The sequence below is a fragment of the Glycine soja genome, chromosome 1 (genome assembly GCF_004193775.1).
Source record: "Glycine soja cultivar W05 chromosome 1, ASM419377v2, whole genome shotgun sequence".
NCBI lineage: Eukaryota > Viridiplantae > Streptophyta > Magnoliopsida > Fabales > Fabaceae > Glycine > Glycine soja.
In genome coordinates, this window is record NC_041002.1 from 1,053,203 (window position 1) to 1,072,889 (window position 19,687).

The following is a 19,687-nucleotide window of genomic DNA, read 5'->3' on the forward strand; positions in this document are numbered from 1 at the left end:
ATCATAACACATACAAAATTGACAATAATCAATTATTATAAAATTTAAAATTTAAAATTTAATAGTAGAAGAGTTTAAAAGAGCCTAGATTGAAGAGCACTATGTGTTGTCCTTAGAGAAAAAATATCCCTACTGCATTGCACTGGTAGAATAAGTATATAATATAATTTTATGAATATGAGAAATAAGCAAATTATATTATATTTTGTTGTAGGTGTGTACCTATTCTCTTTATTTTCCCGTAAGAGGAAGCTATATATAAAAAAAAACCGCCAAATGTGAATCCCAAGTATCACAACTAATAAACCAAATAACAAACAAAATAAATCTTAATAACATGCAAAAGACCTCCAACGGATAAAAATAATTAAAGACCTAGTCAAACACAATTTCTGAAAGATAAGAATAAACAAATAGGGAATAGTTTTTATCTTTAGAAAAAAAAATTGATTGAGGAAAAAATATATATTTACTTTAAATTTTAAATTATATAGGAAAATATTTTCCAATAATTTTCGCTAGATTTCCCACCAAATACACCACCTCCACTTGCCTGTAATTACACATTAGGACCCCTCCCCTCTTTAAGTAAGTCTTATCCTCATTGATATTGTTACTCTACTTGATCCTTACTCGAATGTTAGAGATTTTTTATTTTGGTCTAGATAGCATACTTTAATTGGAATTATTAGAAAAACGTTATTTCGGGTGATAACATAGGAAGTTATATTCGCCACTTATCCTAAAAGAATAAAGTAGAACAAGATTTTGAATTCTTTTTTAAACATGATATCGTTTGTTAGGAGTCAATAATATTGAGATTTGTGTAAGAGATTCACACATTCCAATTACACTTTCTCATGCACAAAGTTTAAGTAGCTTTTGAATAAAAACCCAATATGAACAACCGAGATCATAACAAATTAACAGTGAGCTTTTGATAATTTTTATCTAATTGTGTGTAAGAATATACGGAACTATTATGTTAACTAATAACAAAAATAATTTCTTCTGCTAACCAATAATAAAAACTAGTTGCTTCTGATTAATAAAAAAACAGCTCCTGGAAAGAAAAAGACTCAACCTACTTGTAATATATATAGTTCGATATTTCACAAGATGCTTGTGTAGTGTTCTACTAGCTTTGTTGATTTTCCAGTACTCACAACTCAAGCCTTGTTTCCAAAACAAAACCCCTTTTTTTTATATATGGAAAATGTTTGAAAATTGCATTTTATTGTAGAAGACATTGCATACTACTCAAGGTACAAATTCTTAGTCCTTGTGTAAATTACATCAACAAGGACATTTTCCATGATACACTTCTCTAGCATATTTTCCATAATACATTATACGCTCAAGGTATTAAAGAATACACGTCTCTAGCACTATCCAGCGTGTGAATGGAAAAATTTACTCGTTTTTCCATTACCGAAATGTTTTTTTTTTCTTTCTAATTCACACAAGTAGCTTTTGAATAAAAACCCAAAATGGCCACATCAGAGATACATGAGACTTTACTGTCTTTGACTTTGCTTCTAACAAACCAATTTGCTCTCTTTATATTATAATTTGGTATCGTCTATATTTATCATTTTTCCACTTAGTCTACAATAAAAATGTAAATGGTCGTTTGATTCATTGAGCATGTTCCAAGATTCTTATTGTAGTCAAACACAGAGCCCATTATTATGTGGACAACAAGACACCATACAAAAGCCCACAGTTTTAAGGCAAAGGAAAGCCGAAAGTGCCAATTTATATACAATTTCTATGTAAATCACCTTCTTAGTATGGTTGGTGTGTAATCATATATATTCGTATTTTCCAAAGAAAGAACCTGCAGAGACTTCTTGCTTCTTAGATACTTCAGCATATCCGTTGGTTCTAATTTTAGCACCTAAATGACGTTATTTATTGTCATTATAATTAACATATTGGTAGCTGATCGTATCTAATTTAATCATTTACTTGCTTATGAAAAAATAGCTACTTATGAATTCAAACCTCACCTCTAAAACTTGCATCAAATATTGCCTGTTTCTTTTTATAAGTGACATTTAAGAAGTTTTTGCTATTCCCTTATATAAGTTACTTTATAAAATTCATGAAGTATTTTTTTTTCTCCCAAAATTCTACCCTTATAATACATCATGTTTAGCAATTCTGAATAGAAGTTGCATTCCGGTAAGGAATATCATTTTAGTATCCTTCACGCGTTTCTTCCTCATATATTATCAAACTAAAAGTAAGTCAACAATTTTACATATTGATTTTTCCCTTGAAACATATTTTATGATAACTTTTAAGCCTTTAGCCGAACTAAACATATTTTAGGATAACTTTTAGGCTTTACTTGAACATTTTTATGTATCCTTTTCATACACGTAAGTAGTTATCTACTAATGATGCTGTCATATTTCATTTTTTTGTGAGGAAGAAAGTCTTACATGTCTATCTCCTTTCCTATTTTAAATCCCGCCTTATTAACAAAATGAGATGAATAAAACGATGTTATAAGAAACTTCATAAGCAAGGCACTTCCCATAGTTAATAAGTCTCTTTACACTAGACACTAGTCTGCTTCAGAAATGCACATAGATCATGGCTGAGAGTGCAGTGAGTTTTCTTCTCGAAAGGCTTAAACCAGTTTTTGAGAATAAGTTGAAATTGTTCATAGGGGTTGAAGCAGAAGTGATATATCTGAAAGCACAGTTGGAACTGATAAGAGCCTTCTTAAGGGCTGCAGATGTATTTGAAGAGACTGATGAGGAACTCAAAGTTTGGGTTAGGCAAGTCAGAGATGTTGTTCACGAGGCTGAAGATCTTCTTGATGAATTGGAACTGGTCCAGGTACATAACCATACAAATGGATTCTCTAATTATCTCAGTATCAGGAATATGAAAGCTCGTTATCGGATTGCGCATGAGTTAAAAGCCATCAACTCACGCATGAAAACTATTTCTTCAACTCGCAAGAGATTCCTCAGTAAACTTGACACTGCTTCAGAGGCTTCAAATTCCACTTATACAGGTACTACTAACTTCAAAGACTCTTTTCAAGCTTAAGTGATGAATATCCTAATGGTTATGTACAGGGAAACCACTTAATTATGCTATTATTGGTGTTCTTTTGTTCCAGATACTAAGTCCCTCACAATCTTTTAACTAATTCATATTCCTTAAAAAAAATACTTAATTTAGTTAATCGTATTAAATTTGTGAACTATTTGTACTATCATTTTAAAATACCTTTTTCTTATTTTTTTTATTTACTTAATTGTTTTTTATTAATGTTTAAAGAGAGAATAATTAAGTAAAAATATGTAGAAAAAAAATAATTAATGCATCTAAAAATTAAAAAAAAATGTTATAAAAAGAAAAACAAATTTCTGAAAAAGATGTGTATCCGTAACGAAAGTTGTTGTACTGATGTGTGTTTGAAAACCTGTTACGAAGTAAAAAGTCACATCTGATGTGGAAGCTATTAGTTATATTCATAAAATAGTGGATTTTATTAGCTTATAACAGTGGAAGTTATAACTAAATTAATAAAATAGGGGAAGCTATAGTTATATTCATAAAATAACATATAAGTATTAGCTTATTAGTAAACATGAAAAACAATATCTGAAATGTGAAACCAAACATGCTAGTAATCAGTAAATTGCTGCTGGTCCAATTGAAGGATTTACCACACTAATCACATCATTTCTTCTCGAGGTCTTTTCTTTATTCTTTCATTTGACTATTAAAAGAAAAAAAAGGAATACAAATCAATCTGCAGATGTTTCACTATACAGGTCTACAATTTGAAAGCTTCAAGTAATAACAATTTGAACACCTCCAATTGGTGACCATGTTTACCTCTCCTCTTACAGAATTGATGTATTTAAATTCCACTTACATAACTTGCATTTTTATACTAGACTGATAGTGGTAATGAAGTGCATGTAGAAAAAGTGAGCAAGTGGTAGTGAACAATTTGCATTCTAACAAGGAAAGTGTATTTGTTTTGCTATTTAGCCAATTCTCACTTGTGAGACTAGTACAATAAACATATCCTGAAACAGGTAACGCATGGCACGATCAACGGGGAGATGCCCTTCTTCTGGACAACACTGATCTAGTTGGCATAGACAGGCCTAAGAAGAAGTTGATCGGGTGGTTGATTAACGGTTGTCCTGCACGAAAAGTGATTTCTGTTACTGGAATGGGAGGGATGGGAAAAACTACTTTGGTGAAGAAAGTATTTGATGATCCAGAAGTAAGAAAACACTTCAAAGCCTGCGTTTGGGTTACTGTTTCTCAATCTTGTAAAATTGAGGAGCTTCTCAGAGACTTGGGCCGGAAGCTTTTTTCCGAAATAAGGCGACCGATTCCAGAGGGAATGGAAAGCATGTGTAGTGATAAGCTGAAGATGATTATCAAAGACTTGTTGCAGAGGAAGAGGTATCTAGTAGTATTTGATGATGTGTGGCATTTGTATGAATGGGAAGCTGTCAAATATGCATTGCCTAATAATAACTGTGGCAGCAGGATCATGATCACCACACGAAGATCCGATTTAGCCTTTACTTCCAGCATAGAGTCCAATGGTAAGGTGTATAACTTGCAACCCTTGAAAGAAGATGAGGCTTGGGATCTATTTTGTAGGAACACTTTTCAGGGTCATTCATGCCCCTCACATTTGATTGAGATATGTAAATATATCTTAAGAAAATGTGGGGGTCTTCCCCTTGCAATTGTGGCAATAAGTGGTGTCCTGGCTACAAAAGACAAGCGCAGGATAGATGAATGGGACATGATTTGCCGTAGTCTTGGAGCTGAAATTCAAGGCAATGGTAAACTTGATAATTTTAAAACAGTACTCAACCTAAGTTTCAATGATTTACCTTACCATTTGAAATACTGTTTCTTGTACTTGAGCATCTTTCCTGAGGACTATCTGATTCAGCGCATGAGACTGATTCGCTTGTGGATAGCAGAAGGATTCATTGAAGCCAGAGAAGGAAAAACAAAGGAAGATGTTGCAGATAATTACCTCAAGGAGCTCCTGAACAGAAACTTAATACAAGTAGCAGAGATAACATTTGATGGAAGTGTGAAAACTTTGCGAATCCATGATCTTCTAAGGGAGATCATCATTTTGAAGTCCAAGGACCAAAACTTTGTATCCATTGTCAAAGAACAAAGCATGGCATGGCCTGAAAAGATTCGGCGGCTTTCGGTGCACGGCACATTACCATATCATCGGCAGCAACATAGGTCAGGCTCTCAACTCCGTTCTCTCTTAATGTTTGGGGTTGGAGAAAATTTATCTCTTGGCAAACTGTTTCCAGGTGGTTGTAAACTGCTAGGTGTTTTAGATTATCAAGATGCACCTTTGAATAAGTTTCCAGTAGCAGTTGTTGATCTATATCATTTAAGATATCTAAGCTTAAGGAACACAAAGGTGACAATGGTTCCAGGTTACATAATAGGGAAGTTGCATAATCTAGAAACATTGGATCTTAAGAAGACTTGTGTCAGAGAATTGCCGGTAGATATACTAAAGCTTCAAAAGCTTCGCCATCTCCTCGTGTATCAGTTTAAAGTCAAAGGCTATCCACAGTTCTACTCCAAGCATGGTTTTAAGGCCCCCACTGAAATAGGAAATTTGAAGTCACTACAAAAACTTTGTTTTGTGGAGGCAAACCAAGATTGTGGAATCATAACAAGGCAGTTAGGGGAGCTAAGTCAACTAAGAAGGTTAGGAATCTTGAAACTTAGAGAGGAAGATGGAAAGGCTTTCTGTTTGTCCATTGAGAAATTAACCAATCTCCATGCCCTTTCTGTTGCTTCTGAGGGTGAGAATAAAGTCATTGATCTAGCATTCCTTTGTTCACCCCCTCCGTTTCTTCAACGCTTGTATTTGTCAGGGCGTTTACAAGAGTTACCCAGTTGGATACAGTCTCTCCATAGCCTTGCTAGGCTATTTCTCAAATGGAGCTGCTTAAAATATGATCCACTAGTATATCTGCAGGATCTGCCAAGCCTTGCACATCTTGAACTACTTCAAGTATATGATGGTGACACATTGCATTTTGTGTGTGGAAAGTTCAAGAAGCTCAAGGTTTTAGGCCTTGACAAATTTGATGGACTCAAACAGGTGACAGTGGGGGAGGATGCAATGCCTTGCCTAGAAAGGCTGAGCATTGGACGTTGCCAATTGTTGAAGAAGGTTCCATCAGGAATTGAGCACTTGAATAAGCTCAAAGTGCTTGAGTTTTTTGATATGCCAGATGAATTGATGAAGACAATATGTCCACATGGTCCAGGAAAAGATTACTGTAAAGTTTCACACATACCAAATGTTTATTCTACCTACTGGAGAGATGATGGTTGGGATGTTTATGCTCTAGACAGTTTCAGCAGAAATTGTTCTCCCCGGTCTGGCACAGTCATGAGAAGTCATGAACCTCGCACTCTGTGGAAGGTGTAGCTCTTAATTTGTGGAATAGTAAGAACATAACTATGGTACAATAATTCCTTATGTGCTTGTTGTTTTTCAATCAAAATTGGAGTTTCAGCTTATAATCTATGCCTACATTTATTGTGTGGGTTATCAATGTGATATTTCAATTCTGATTAACCGATAGCACATAGGGAAGTGTACCTAAGTTCATAATAAAATGTGAATAGCAACCTCTGCACATTACCTAAATTGTACTATGAAAAATTGAGCAGACTCTTTTATTGTATAGAAGTCAGTGCTCTAAATAAAGGTGTAGGTTTTTATTCACCTTTGTTTTAAATGTAATCAATGTAAATAGCATAATCACCATTGTCAAATAGACTAATTGTATAATATAATTCTTCCTATATTACATATTCAAATTCGACTCTCTCCCTATCATCGCCTCTTTATTCCACTGTAACGGAGGATGATATAGCACTGAAAGCTACCCTATCATCGCTCATAACATCTACCATTAAAGCTATAAAAAAAACTAAAAAGAATAAGATAAAATTCATATTTCTTCACTATATCTCAATAGAGAACAAACTTTACCTTATATAATAACTCAAATCTCAATAGAGAAAAAACTTTACATTATATAATGACTTGAATCAGGGATGGATCCATTAATCTATTAGAGGGGACTGAATATTTTTTCTTCCTTTGTAAATTTTTAAATATGTAACTTTATTGTTACACATAAAATTAAATATTTTTTTAAAATAATAATAATCTTAGCCCTTATCAAAAATGCATAATTAATTTTATATACTTTTGCATTAATTATTACTCGTAATAATAACAAACAAAACTATTTTAGCCCTCTAAATTTGTCACTGTCTCGAATGAATGACAATTATACATTTGTCATCTAGTATTTTAGAAAATATAAATATAAAATAAAATTAAGATTAAAAAGGATAATATCAAAGTTATCAAACGTTAAAAATCACCTATGAGAGGATAAGAGGACCATATTTTTTTGTTAAAAGTGCCTATCACCTCATTCTGCACATGTTCATGAAACGAACAATTGAAGAAATGAAATGCTATGGGAAGGTAAGAGTCATTCTGATATATCAATCATCCATAGGGTGGGCAGATATGTTTTAATCTTAAATATCATTTTGGTCTTTATAAGTTTTTTTTTATAATTTTAATTCTTGTAATTTGACATTTTTTTTTAAATTGGGTCTCTAGCATTGCCAGAGTTTGCAACTAATGGCAGTTAGATATTTTTATTTTCGTTTTTGGTCCTAGTAGGTTTATTTTTTTCAGTTTTGGTCCCTTATTATCATTTTAATTGCTGTAATTTGTTATTACGTAATGTAACGTAATATTAAACTTGACCTCTTAGTCCGGCTTGGACCCAACGAACCTCTTGACAGAGTAAAAAGGGTTCAGCCCTAACGAGAGGGTTCGAGAACCAGCAAAGGCACAGTTCACGAGGCCTCGCATTTGAAGAAATCAATAACAAGGAGAAGGATTTAGAATTTAGGGGTTATCTCCTTTACTAGATCACTATTTTCTCCACGTTTATTTTACTGATATAAATAAACAATCCTTATAATGTAAATATTTACAATATTATTTCTATAAAAGAAATATCTACACTATAAATTAAATATCCATTTTTTTAACGTATACAATATGACCTATCTTTACCTAATTTAGATTAATATATTATTAATGATAAGGAAGATCAAAATTATATCGGTATACTTTTGACAATTATTATATTATTTTATATTTTTTAATTAAATTATATTTTTTTTAAAAATCACTATTGAATTAAAGTTTTTTCACATAAATTATATTCAAAATTTTATATTAATTTAAAATCATATATTACTTTTTTATGTAGATTAAAATCTAAATAATATAAATATTTTAAAATATATTAAAATATGAATCATTTGATTTTTGTTGTTATTTAATTCTGATAAAATTTGATACAAACAATCTTAGATATAATTTAATAGTTGAATCAATAAAAATCATATTTTATATAATTATAAGAATAATATAATAGTTATTAAAATTATACCGATATAATTTGATCATCTTTTATTAATGATTATTCCTTAATTCAATAGATTCACTTCTAATTGATATATATAATAAATATATCTCATTTATTAAATAAATTTATTTTCTATAACATTTTTTCTCCACAAAAAGGATATCTCTTTTTTTATTTATTAAATAAATTCAATTCCTATAATATTTCTTCCCCCAAAAAAACAATAATAAGTAACAACTATATTTTTTTTCCATTTTTAATCCAAGTGTCTCGCTAACAAAGTAACAATCTTGCAAAAAAGATATACGCTGGACAAATAATGAATTTATTTCTTTTAAAATAAAATATTCTCTTTAATAGTTTTTTTTTATGTTCCCATAGATTTATGTTATTGAAGTCAAGTATTCATATTTGAATATGGTATCAATTTTTTTTTCTTTTTGTGAATATGACTTTGGTATCCATTGGCCATTGCTCTATAGACTACAGTGATTATTGAGTAAAGCGATACTTTATTGTTGAGATATATTTATTATTTTGATTTTATTTTCAGAAAGATAAAATATAAAAAGTGTAGTCATTATTTTTTAAGGGGAAGAGACATTTATAGGAAATGAATCTATTCAATAAATAAAAGAAATATGGTTTATTATTTTGATTAAAAGTGAATCTATTGATCTAAAAAAAGAAAAAATAATCATCCTTTCAAAAGAATCATTAATAATATATTAATCTAAATTAGATAAACATAAGTCGTTAATTTCTTTTTGTGTGTAACATTACACGCATTAGAAAAATATATTAATATTATAAAAAAACTGATTAAATATTAAAGTTTCCATCTCCATATAAAAACTTAAAATATTAAACAACTTATTTTTATCAAATAATAGAAAAACAATCTCATAACCCTTAAAAGGAAAGACAACTTAAATTTGGTTGAGTAGAATGAGCCAAGAACAGGGAAATAACATTTCGAAGAAAAAAAAAATTAATGGCCATGGATAAATTTTACATTTTCAGCTCATTAAAAAAAATGGTACATGCCTATAAAAAAAATAGAAAATAAAAATGGGACATCATTTTCTCAAACCTGTCATCGATCACTTAATGACCACTAACTCAAATATTTCAATTACACAGTTTTGAACAAAAAAAAAAAGCATTTCTCATGCCAATCAAAATTTTCTCAGCCAGGCACAACTCCTGAAACTTGTCAAGAAAAAGACCTGCGTGTCTTTGCTGCCTATCAGCTTCCCACCATTTCAGCACCAACTCCTACCTGAGTAGAATGATACACGCGACGCGAGCATATGTACAAATACTTTGAACAGTGGAAGAGGACACTTCACTACAAGTCATCGCCTAAATATGTGAACACCCTTTTCTTGAATAGGCGAGCAAGGTCAACAATTTCGGTTTCTCTTATATGCTTCACCATGCTGTCCTGCTGCTCGGTTTTCTTTTCTTTCCGAGATAATCTGCTTGCAACATCAATGGTCAAACCAGCCATATCCCTAGTGGTCATTAAACCGCGCAAGACAGTGGCAGAATAGGAAGGATTAGATACTAGTCTGTTAAGTAATATCAGTATCTCCCGTATCAGAAATGTCCTGACAACAAATGGTCAGAACGAGTTAAAGAAAATCAGGACTTAAATAGCATTGCAGACATGAAAATCAGAAGAAAATAAATTAAAATATGGCTGACTTCATGAGTATCTTAACCTCATAATCAAATTTAATGTAAGAAATAAAGGAACACAGATGGATTATATTTTTTCCATTCAAAAAAAGAACTCAGCAAAAGTAGAAGATAAGTAAGCTTTAGAGAACAGTTGTAGTAAAGTACAATTTTACAAATATTTTTCATTATCTGGAAAGGGATGAAATTTTATTATTAAGAGGAATGAACAATTTTGGCGATTGCAACCAGACACTCAGTTTCATTACCTCTCCCTAAAAATTTCTGGCTGCTGCTCATGTGCTCCAGCTTCAAGATCCATCTCTGATACCAGTAATTGCAAAATCAACATAAGATAGTTTACCCCTCTACAAGAGAGCTTATGACCAACAAAAATTTCAAAACCCAGTTGTCCAGATGATGCAAGGAAAGCCAGTACAAGAATCGCATTTCTGCTCACTTTCAACTCCTGAAATTACAATGACCTAAATTTTAGGCAGATAATATTTTGAAATACATATCATATTAATTTGTTTTTACTTTCTCCAAAGGCCCTAACTGAGTAAATCACTTGACTTCATCCCTATTATTGAAGAGAATAAGAAAGATTTTATCTTAACTTTTTATCCTGAAAGTTCCAGTAGAGTACTGAAATTTACATATTTGTTAAATGAAGTGTGGAAACATATACATATAAATGAATATATAAAATAAAAGTAAGAGTAATTTAGGTGGCTACACATCACATTTCTCCTCATTTTTTTCACTTCTCAAATGTTTTAAGTTCTTCCTTCTTTACTCTACAAGTTATCATAAATTTGGCAACCCCCCAATCCGCAAAGCAAAACTTTAATGAGTTATGGTGATGCTTCCACAGGCAACTGTACACTCAAATGGACTATTTTTCATAAGAAAATAATCACATCTCAATTTTCACAATTGATATATCAAATTTTAAACTTATATGGACGATATCAGTATCTTTGTTCGCAAACTTACCAGTAAACCACCTCTACAAGTTGCTACACAATCAGACAATCCTTGAAGGATGATTTTAAAATTTTGGAAATGTAAAGCCAAACCATTGACATCCATAGCACTGCTATCATCCCCCTCTTTGCAACCACAGCAGAAAGCAGCCAACAGTTTTGGACCTTGAATGCATGAAAATAAAATTTAAAAAATACATATAAATAGTTAGGATCCGCATGGAATGCACAACAGATACTAACCCTTGATTCTAAAACTAGAGAACTATACTTAAGCAACAACATAAAGTCTAAAATAACATCCCAAGAACTCCGAAATGTGGAGGTTCAAGGCATGCTCCAGCTGAAGACCCTTGATTCAACAAGTATCAGACATTGTGCAAAAGCAACATTGGATTGATTATTTTAGACATACCTCATCTTACTACTGTTTATAAAAGCTTATGTTAGTTTAGGATCAATGAGTATAAGAGCACAATAACACCACTCAATCATGGAGCCAAGATTCGGAAAGTGGATCCTAAGAGGGGTAATGGTAGAAAGTGGTAGAAAGAAAAATGTTATTGAATAAGAAACTTCGCAGCACCAAGTCACCAGAGATAGAAATACAATTATGAGTATTTGAGAGACTCAAAACTCTCCTACAAAATCACATACAACACAGGTGATGTCCCACCCAATCCTTACTTCTACGTATTATCACTAATAACCTGTAGCGCTGGGTGAAAAATAATTTGATAAACTGGTTAGTGGAGGAAACTTACAATTTAGAACTAGATATAGAAGTCTCAGAGCATGTTTCTTCACAGATAACCCAGCATCCTTCTTTAGCAATTCTGAAATAGTTTCAAAAACTATTTTCTGGCTAAACCTGTTTTCACACAAATTTCTCTTGGCATGAACATAATATCTTCAGAAGTCAATTTTTTAATGGAAAACAGTACCTTAAAAACTCACCGCTCCCTCTCAAAGTAAGCATTACTACGCAGGAAATGCAACTTCATAATAGATACCACCTCCACCCTCACTCTTTCTTCTGTGATCTTCATGGCAATTTGATGCATTATCTCAAAAAGATAAATCCAATTTACACGAGGTTGTAAGGAATTTTGCTGGCTCTGGCACTCTTGTCTGCTTACTATTTCTTCATTGAAGATATTTCCATCTTTTACACCAGAATCCACATAGCCCTTCCCAACGCAAAGTCCTTCAATGAAGACATTGTTCCTGAGCAGAGTGCACTGGAAAGATCAAATCATAAGTTCATAAGAACAGGAACAACAAGAAGGAAAGAAAGAAAAAGTGACTTCACATACAGTAAAGCCCATCCAGCAGCTTATAACCTATCCTGGGACTTAGTCTTGCACAAGGGGGAAAAAGGTATAGATCACTAAACTTTAAAAAAGATATAGTATACATCACAAAGGCTCAGCAGCATTTTTGAAGGCAGCATGATTAAAGAATTGCTTACTACAACTAAGCATTTAGGGAAAATCAACAACAATAACAACTAACCATACTTCATCCCCTCCCAAGTCATCAATGCCCCTCCACAACCACACCCAAAAGGCCAGGCAAACTCGGTGACAAGGAAGAGAGAGGGGGTAAGGAGAAGATAGATCAATAATCAACTATCCAAAATAGTACAACATTCCACCCAGTGAGTACACACTACATAATAATTAATAAATATTAGTTTCCTGTTCCTAGTATTATCTGAAAATGTGCACTGTGTGCATGCACACCTATCACACACATTTACACTTGACCACTTCAATTTTAGGTTAAGTTTGACATACTTGAGAAGACATTCCATTTTCTCGTGTTTTCATCATAGTTATCAAACCCAGACCAGACATCAACCTGACCAAGACAGTTGATCACAACTCACAGAATCTGATAGACATATTAATTGAAATATAATATAAATATCGTGACTTCAGAAAGAGAAAAGGGGGCCAATTCTAATTGTAACCTTAAGCTAATGGACAAGGGACACACATTCAATCAACATGAAGTTGTTAAAAACAAGGAAAAATGGCATCCAAATAACGCATACCTCCTTCCAACATTCTTTTCCAATTCCAGTAGGAGCTTCAGAACCATATGCAGTACACATAGAGAGCTATGGATAATAACAACCTATAACAGGTGGAAATTTTGTCAGTAAAGGTTTATAGATTACAAGATAGAAAGCAAGCAGAAAAGAACACTTGATAAAATTACTTTCACAAACTCAAGAAACCAATATGGTAACTTTCTAGAATGTGGACTGAGAAGAACCTTGGGAGAACCACACCACAAAAGTTAGCCATTGTAGTTGGTTGGAAATGCCTTATAAATCCCACACTAGACTTTCAATTTTAGAATATCATCAAAGCATAAAATGACATGAACCAATAATGACTCAATAAGCCCTTACTCAATAGAAAAACCTTTTAGAGAAAATATAACTCCATAGTAGTTAGGAACAGTAAGCCAACAGCATCGCAAATAAGATGTCCATGATAGTATTTCATATGAATTTAATAAATCTCTGAATATTTCCTTCAATTGTATAAAAATTTTCCATTGCAAATAAGATGTCCATGATAGTAGTTAGGAACAGTAAGCCAACTTTGTGTTCTTTCCATTCAATTGTATAAAATTTTTCTTTTCTTCATTTCTATTCTTAGTTCCTAACACTACAAGTGTTAGTTATAATATACGTAAGGGGGGAGAATGGTGGATCCTTAGGAACCTGCAATATCCATTAAAATAGCTAACTCATCATTTTACTATAGATCTACTACTTATTACTTAATAAAGAAAAAGGATTACCCACACACATAATAGTAATATAAGCTTGCAAGCAATTTGGGTAAAAAAAAAAACATTCACAAATTTAGTATAAAAGTACTTACATTTTCCATACCAGAGAGATCAAGCAATGGCTCAATCAGAGTTTCCAAAACACCTGTCCCATCAGCTATCTGTAGCACACATCAATAACTGGATGATATACAACCTCAACAAACATGATTGAACAATAGAAACCAGCTTAATAACAAGAGCATTTCAATATGTAACGATGAAGAGGAATCAGTCCAAAGATCTAGAAAAAGTTAAAAACAAAATAAATTATGATATTACAAGAGAAGGGCAATGCAGAAAACGATGACTAAGAAATCCTCCTAATAGCAAGTAAAAATGGACAAACAATAAGAAGAAGAAAAACTCTGCACAAGAGAAGAGAGATCCACATATCTAACAAAACCACTTCAAAACAACCATGCGTAGCAACCAGAGGCAAGGAAATTATAATTTCACAAACAACATTCACCAAGTCCATGCAAAATTTTTACCTCTTTCTTTTTTGACAAAAATTTCAAAATCAATAATAAAGTGAAAGCCACTCACTAGTCACTACTTTAAACTGTTTCAAGTCTGGAATATCTCCACTTGATCAGATATATGCAATTTCAGAGGAAAATATATAAAAATGCAGAGTTGAACTAATACCTTTGTCAATGCAAGGTAGAAATTAGACAACTTTGCTGCTTCTGGAGTATGAAAACGATCCTTGAGGTAATGAAAAGCTACTCCTGAAGAGCTTAAATCTGAAAGAAAATCTCTTGTTATTTCAGAGGGCAGGCTCATATTCATGCAGCCAAAGAGAGTATGAAAATCTCTTTGACAACCCACAAGCAACTTTGATATCACATTAGTTCCCATCTTGTTGTCAGTTGGAGATCCCCATATTGCCAGCAACTTCTGTGAGAGATCAAGATAAGCAGACAGATCATCACGTAGAGGTAGAGCACCTTGAGCTTCCTGATGACTAACAGTGGCTATTTCAACTCCCTTAGCTTTAAAAGTAGTTTCAACTGGCATACAACAAAAACAAGCCAAGTTAGTCACCATGTCAGAAGTAAACAGAAAATTCTTTTAAATGAGAGCAATTTTTCTCATGCCTCACCAATTGGATCATTTGAAGATACTCCATTTTGAAATTTGGAAGAGATTTTATGAGAGTTGGGAGCATGAGTTCCAAAATCCCTGTCGTTTTGGCCCCTGGTTAATAATAACTAAATGTAGTGCAACATTACATTAAATAGATAAGAGAGAATAAAAAACACTAGACAAGGAATTAAAAAGACAATCTCAGACCTGTAATACTAGACACCAGTTAGTTATTTGTCATGATGTACCTTGACCCTTTTGCTAAACTCAGTCTAGACTACTATATTACTCAAGCAATTTAATTACTAAATATTTCAGGCGAACTTCTAATTTAGCTGAGACCACTTTCCACTCAAGACACAATTGGCAATGGCTGTATACATCAAGCTCAGGTCACTCTCAGTCTCTCACCAATGCCACAGATATATGACATACAGTATTACAAACAGAGATAAGTACATATTCACCAACAGTTATAACAAAAAGGCTACATTGTTATTTTCAGTTTCAGATCACAAACTTCCAGACAGAAAGTAAAATGCTCCTTTTCATCCTAGTAGTTCATTTTCAAAGGCTTCTACTTATGACACCATTCAATATATATAAGCAACAGTGGTATAAAGCTGCAATATATTAAAAGAGCTAAACTCTATGCTTTCTTGTTGGCTAATCTGAGATGCAATAAACGGGGACACTATTGATCTAGAAACAAAATAATTGGAACATCGCTTAAAACAAAATTAAAAATTTGACTTACGTGTCTGAACTCTTTGACTTTGAACACTTAGTACAAGCATTTTCTTCATTCCTCGAAGATATGGATTTGAGCTGATCTTCTTTCTTGTCTCTTTCTTTCTTTAACTTGACACGCTCCTTTTCCTGAAAGAATGCAAGTAAGTTATGAATATCAACATTTTTACTGATTCACAAAATCAAAATTCCCAGCAGCTGCAAAATGAGAACAAATAAGGCAGAATCTTGTTCTCAACCAATCAACAGCAACGAGTATGTATAGTTGCACAAGCATACCAGATTTGCAATCTGCTTCGCCGCATGTTCCAGCTCCCTCTGTTCTTGCCACCAACCAACAAAACAACACCAAATTTAGTATAAGAAAAGCTTAAGTGAATTTGAATCTTTGTTATCTAAATTTTTTAATACTTGGATGACACCTGAAATATCTTAAAATCAAGTGACAGGACAGGATTCCACTAACAAAACCAAATAATGAGTAGGGTATATATTTCCTCTATAATTACCCTTGACTTCCAAGTTCCAAATTCCAACACTACAAGTAAACCTCTCTGGACATAACTAGATTAACCCCAAAGCCGCAGCTATTCTTTACAGTATTTGTTTCCTTATATGAAGCGCGTTGAGAACGTTACTGACTCTTACACAGTGCATAGAAAGAGTAAAACCTAAAAATGGAAGAGGCATGCGTGCAATTACCTTTAAGCGGTCGATTTCGAGGTCTTTATTATCGGAGATTGGATTGGGAGTGGGAGAGGGAGAGGGCGAGTCGACAGTGATACTTGTGGTGGGCCTCTGAGAGAGCTCTCGCGGGGGCGAGAAGGAAACAACGGCGGAAGGAGGCGGAGGCGGTGGCGGAGGAAGTGGTTTTGGTGCGCTGGAACTGGAAGTGAGGACAAACTGCTCTTCGGTTTGGATTAACTGCTCCAGCAACGCGTCTTCCCAATCGTCCAACAGTATGTCATCGCTCATCTTCTCCATCACACAACCCTTGTTAGGGTTTATTGTTATGGCTATTAGGGAGATTAATAGTACACTTAAATGTTTCTGAATTTAACAATGTTTTTAAAATTGAACCGTTAACTTAGTATTGAACCGTTAAAGATATGATTTAAAGCATGACAGTTTAATTGTGGTCAAATCGTAATTAAACTGGTATTAATTAAGAATCATATATATATAATATGATGTGTCATTCACTTATAAGATATTATCATAATGTGAATTTGAACGTAATTTAACATAAAAATTAACTCATTAATAAGAGTTGTTTCCGCTTATAAATTATAAATTAAAATATTTTTTCATTTTTATAAATATTTAAATTTTTAAAATTCATCTTTATAAAAATTTTATTTATTTTTTATCCATACAAAATTTAAATATATTGTTTTTTTGCTCGAATGTAGGTCTGGGTAATCTAAAGCTACATCCAAGCCTTTCAACTTTATTACCTTGATTGAAAATATTATACTACATCAATTATAAATTCCTCAATTCCTCCATTCTCCATGCACCTTTATGCTTCCCACAACACCATTGTCTCCCACCACCAAATAAACCTACATATATCCCATCCAATCACCTCCACATTCTCACCAATCCTACCTTCTGAGGAGTTGTTGTGGCTTGTGCATTGGTAAGTAATTGTGGACCAATATCCCTCAAAGAATCATACAAATATCACATTAGTATTATTGATTAAGTGAGAGAAGGAAATAAGAAGAACCAAGAGAGAATCTTGTGATGGAGTGATTTGGTTTGACTTCAACAACGCCTCTTACATTAACCAAATTCCCAACGTCACCCAATGCCTTGCCGTTCCTTCCATACAACAATGTCGCCCATTTTAATAAAGGTGATAGATTGCTTTTGTTTCAAAAACTCAAATTTACATTCACAATGCTCACCTCAAAGACCAAATTCACCCTATGTGCAATCTACACACGAAGGTCGCAAATCGATGAAAGAAATTGAGGGATTTGTGATCCACACACAATGATGAGCAACTCCCTTCTCCTTAGATAAAAATGACGTCTACGTTGAGAAAAATAATTAAAAAAAGATAAATAGGAAAAAAGTTTTGACATTTATTGACATCCAATTGACTAATGAATTAACTTATTATGCACAATGAGGTTCGGATATATTTTAACTTAGTTTCAGGCTAAAAAATAACAATTTTTAATTTTGCAAAAACAAAAAATAGAAAAAAATTATAAAAATAAATTTCAAACATTTTGATATTTTATAATAATATAAACCTATATCACTTTTGGCATAAGAATATCATCAAAAGAACAACCTTTTTTTATGAAAAATATACGAAATTTTTGTCTCTTGTTATATTAGTCGATTGAGAAAATATGATTGATTAGAACAAACTAGTAAATGGTCACTTATTTGTATAACAAATCTATATACAAAAGCAAAGATTAGTCCTTCACAAAAACATGTGTGACCACTAACTAAAAATATTCATTGAGACTTTATTTTTCTTTTTACATATATATTGTTTCTACATAAAGACGGGCTAGTTAGTGGTTAAATATGCTGATATACACATACATTACCGTTTTTCTTTTTTCTTGTCCTTTTTGCTAATTAGGTGGTTTGTAATAGGACCAAGTTTTACTGCAATTAGTCTTTTTGTGGTTTTCAGTGTTGATTGCTAAAAGGCAAACCATGAATTCTGAGTTTCTAGTGATATTGTTTTGTAATTTTTGAGGATATTCTTCTTTATATAAGTTTGTTCATTCATCTGTTGAGGATATTATATATTATATATTAATTTTGTAGAGTTGTCAAGTTAAGCAAATAACTCATTTAAGTAATAATATACCATAGACACTCTAAAAAACCACATTAACATTGACTATTGATTAATTGACAAGTACATAGAAAATTTTGAAGGTTCAAAAGAAAAAAAATCTGAAACGTTATTTACAAAAGACGGTCTAACCAAAATAAAAACTAAAATAAAGTACTACTATATATAGTGAATTTAATATAATAATATTTTATTCCTTTGTCAACAAATTTAATTAATTTTAATCAAAACAAGTGGGGGAATTGAAACGGATATCCATATGCAGGTTGTAATTGTCGAGTCAAAAAAGCTGGCATCATAAAATACTAGTCCAGCAAGTTTATGGATTCTCTACGTTGTGCTTTCCTTGTTTTTCAATGAATAAAAAAAACTAAAAGTAGATATTAGTTAAATTATGTTTTTTTGTGAGATAAATAATTTAGATTTGAGTGTGTTGTTGAAGTCAGCACCACGGTGGATGTGCTGGAGTCATCTGCGCCAAATGAAGTGAACACAGAACACCACTTGCTTGATTCTCATCTTTATCATTTATAATTTCTCATTAATGCATTAACTCATTTTTAAATATATATCTTTTTCATTAACCCTTATCTTCCACCATTTTCTTTTTTCAACTTGTATTTTAAGTTCAACAGAATAAAGTTAGTTCTATTGAATTGTAAAAGTATGGCTAGCAAGTGGAGTTAAAGTATTAGTTAAAAAATTAAAATATATTTATTTATTTTGAAGTCATAAGAAAGCCTGAAAAAAATTATGATGAATATGATTTTTTCTTTTATCAATAATTTTTTTAATCAATATCTTTAATACACAAGTTAACATTTATCAAATTATAATTATGAATAATTAAAATTATAGTATAATGAAATTTGAAACTATTAAAATTTCAACACGCATTTCTAAAGAACTTTATGAATAGTTTGTTACTTCCTTTAATTATTGTGTTAGAAAAAAATATTTAAATA

General features: G+C 32.2%; 2 protein-coding genes across 4 annotated transcripts; one reads left to right on the forward strand and one right to left on the reverse strand.

The window, feature by feature from the left end:
• Positions 1–2,486: 2,486 nt before the first annotated feature.
• Positions 2,487–6,879, forward strand: LOC114407999 (disease resistance protein RPM1-like). Its single transcript, XM_028371161.1, has 2 exons — positions 2,487–3,034; positions 4,074–6,879. Exons 1-2 carry the CDS (start codon positions 2,605–2,607, stop codon positions 6,482–6,484), a joined length of 2,841 nt encoding a protein of 946 aa, XP_028226962.1. The 5' UTR covers positions 2,487–2,604; the 3' UTR covers positions 6,485–6,879.
• Positions 6,880–9,520: 2,641 nt separating this feature from the next.
• On the reverse strand, positions 9,521–16,957 carry LOC114408015. Of its 3 annotated transcripts, none has more exons than XM_028371163.1 (12): positions 16,592–16,957; positions 16,169–16,207; positions 15,897–16,018; positions 15,156–15,235; positions 14,699–15,063; positions 14,101–14,169; positions 13,257–13,339; positions 12,155–12,424; positions 11,962–12,068; positions 11,208–11,362; positions 10,478–10,677; positions 9,521–10,138 (listed from the first exon to the last, which is right to left on the reverse strand). In XM_028371163.1, the coding sequence occupies exons 1-12, from the start codon at positions 16,871–16,873 to the stop codon at positions 9,877–9,879; spliced, it is 2,034 nt and encodes a 677-aa protein (XP_028226964.1). In that variant the 5' UTR covers positions 16,874–16,957; the 3' UTR covers positions 9,521–9,876. The 3 variants fall into 3 exon arrangements, with proteins under 3 accessions (XP_028226964.1, XP_028226966.1, XP_028226963.1); XM_028371165.1 differs by having other exon boundaries at positions 9,521–10,042; positions 15,156–15,250; XM_028371162.1 differs by having other exon boundaries at positions 15,156–15,250.
• Between the last annotated feature and the right edge of the window lie 2,730 nt (positions 16,958–19,687).

Excerpts from the sequence above, each read along its gene's own strand:
- LOC114408015 (XM_028371162.1), bottom strand. The coding sequence starts at position 16,873 with ATGGAGAAGATGAGCGATGACATACTGTTGGACGATTGGGAAGACGCG. Across the intron at positions 16,208-16,591 it reads TCGAAATCGACCGCTTAAAG|AGGGAGCTGGAACATGCGGC; the intron begins GTAATTGCACGC and ends TGGCAAGAACAG. Across the intron at positions 16,019-16,168 it reads CGAAGCAGATTGCAAATCTG|GAAAAGGAGCGTGTCAAGTT; the intron begins GTATGCTTGTGC and ends GCATTCTTTCAG.
- LOC114407999 (XM_028371161.1), top strand. The coding sequence starts at position 2,605 with ATGGCTGAGAGTGCAGTGAGTTTTCTTCTCGAAAGGCTTAAACCAGTT. Across the intron at positions 3,035-4,073 it reads TTCAAATTCCACTTATACAG|GTAACGCATGGCACGATCAA; the intron begins GTACTACTAACT and ends ATCCTGAAACAG.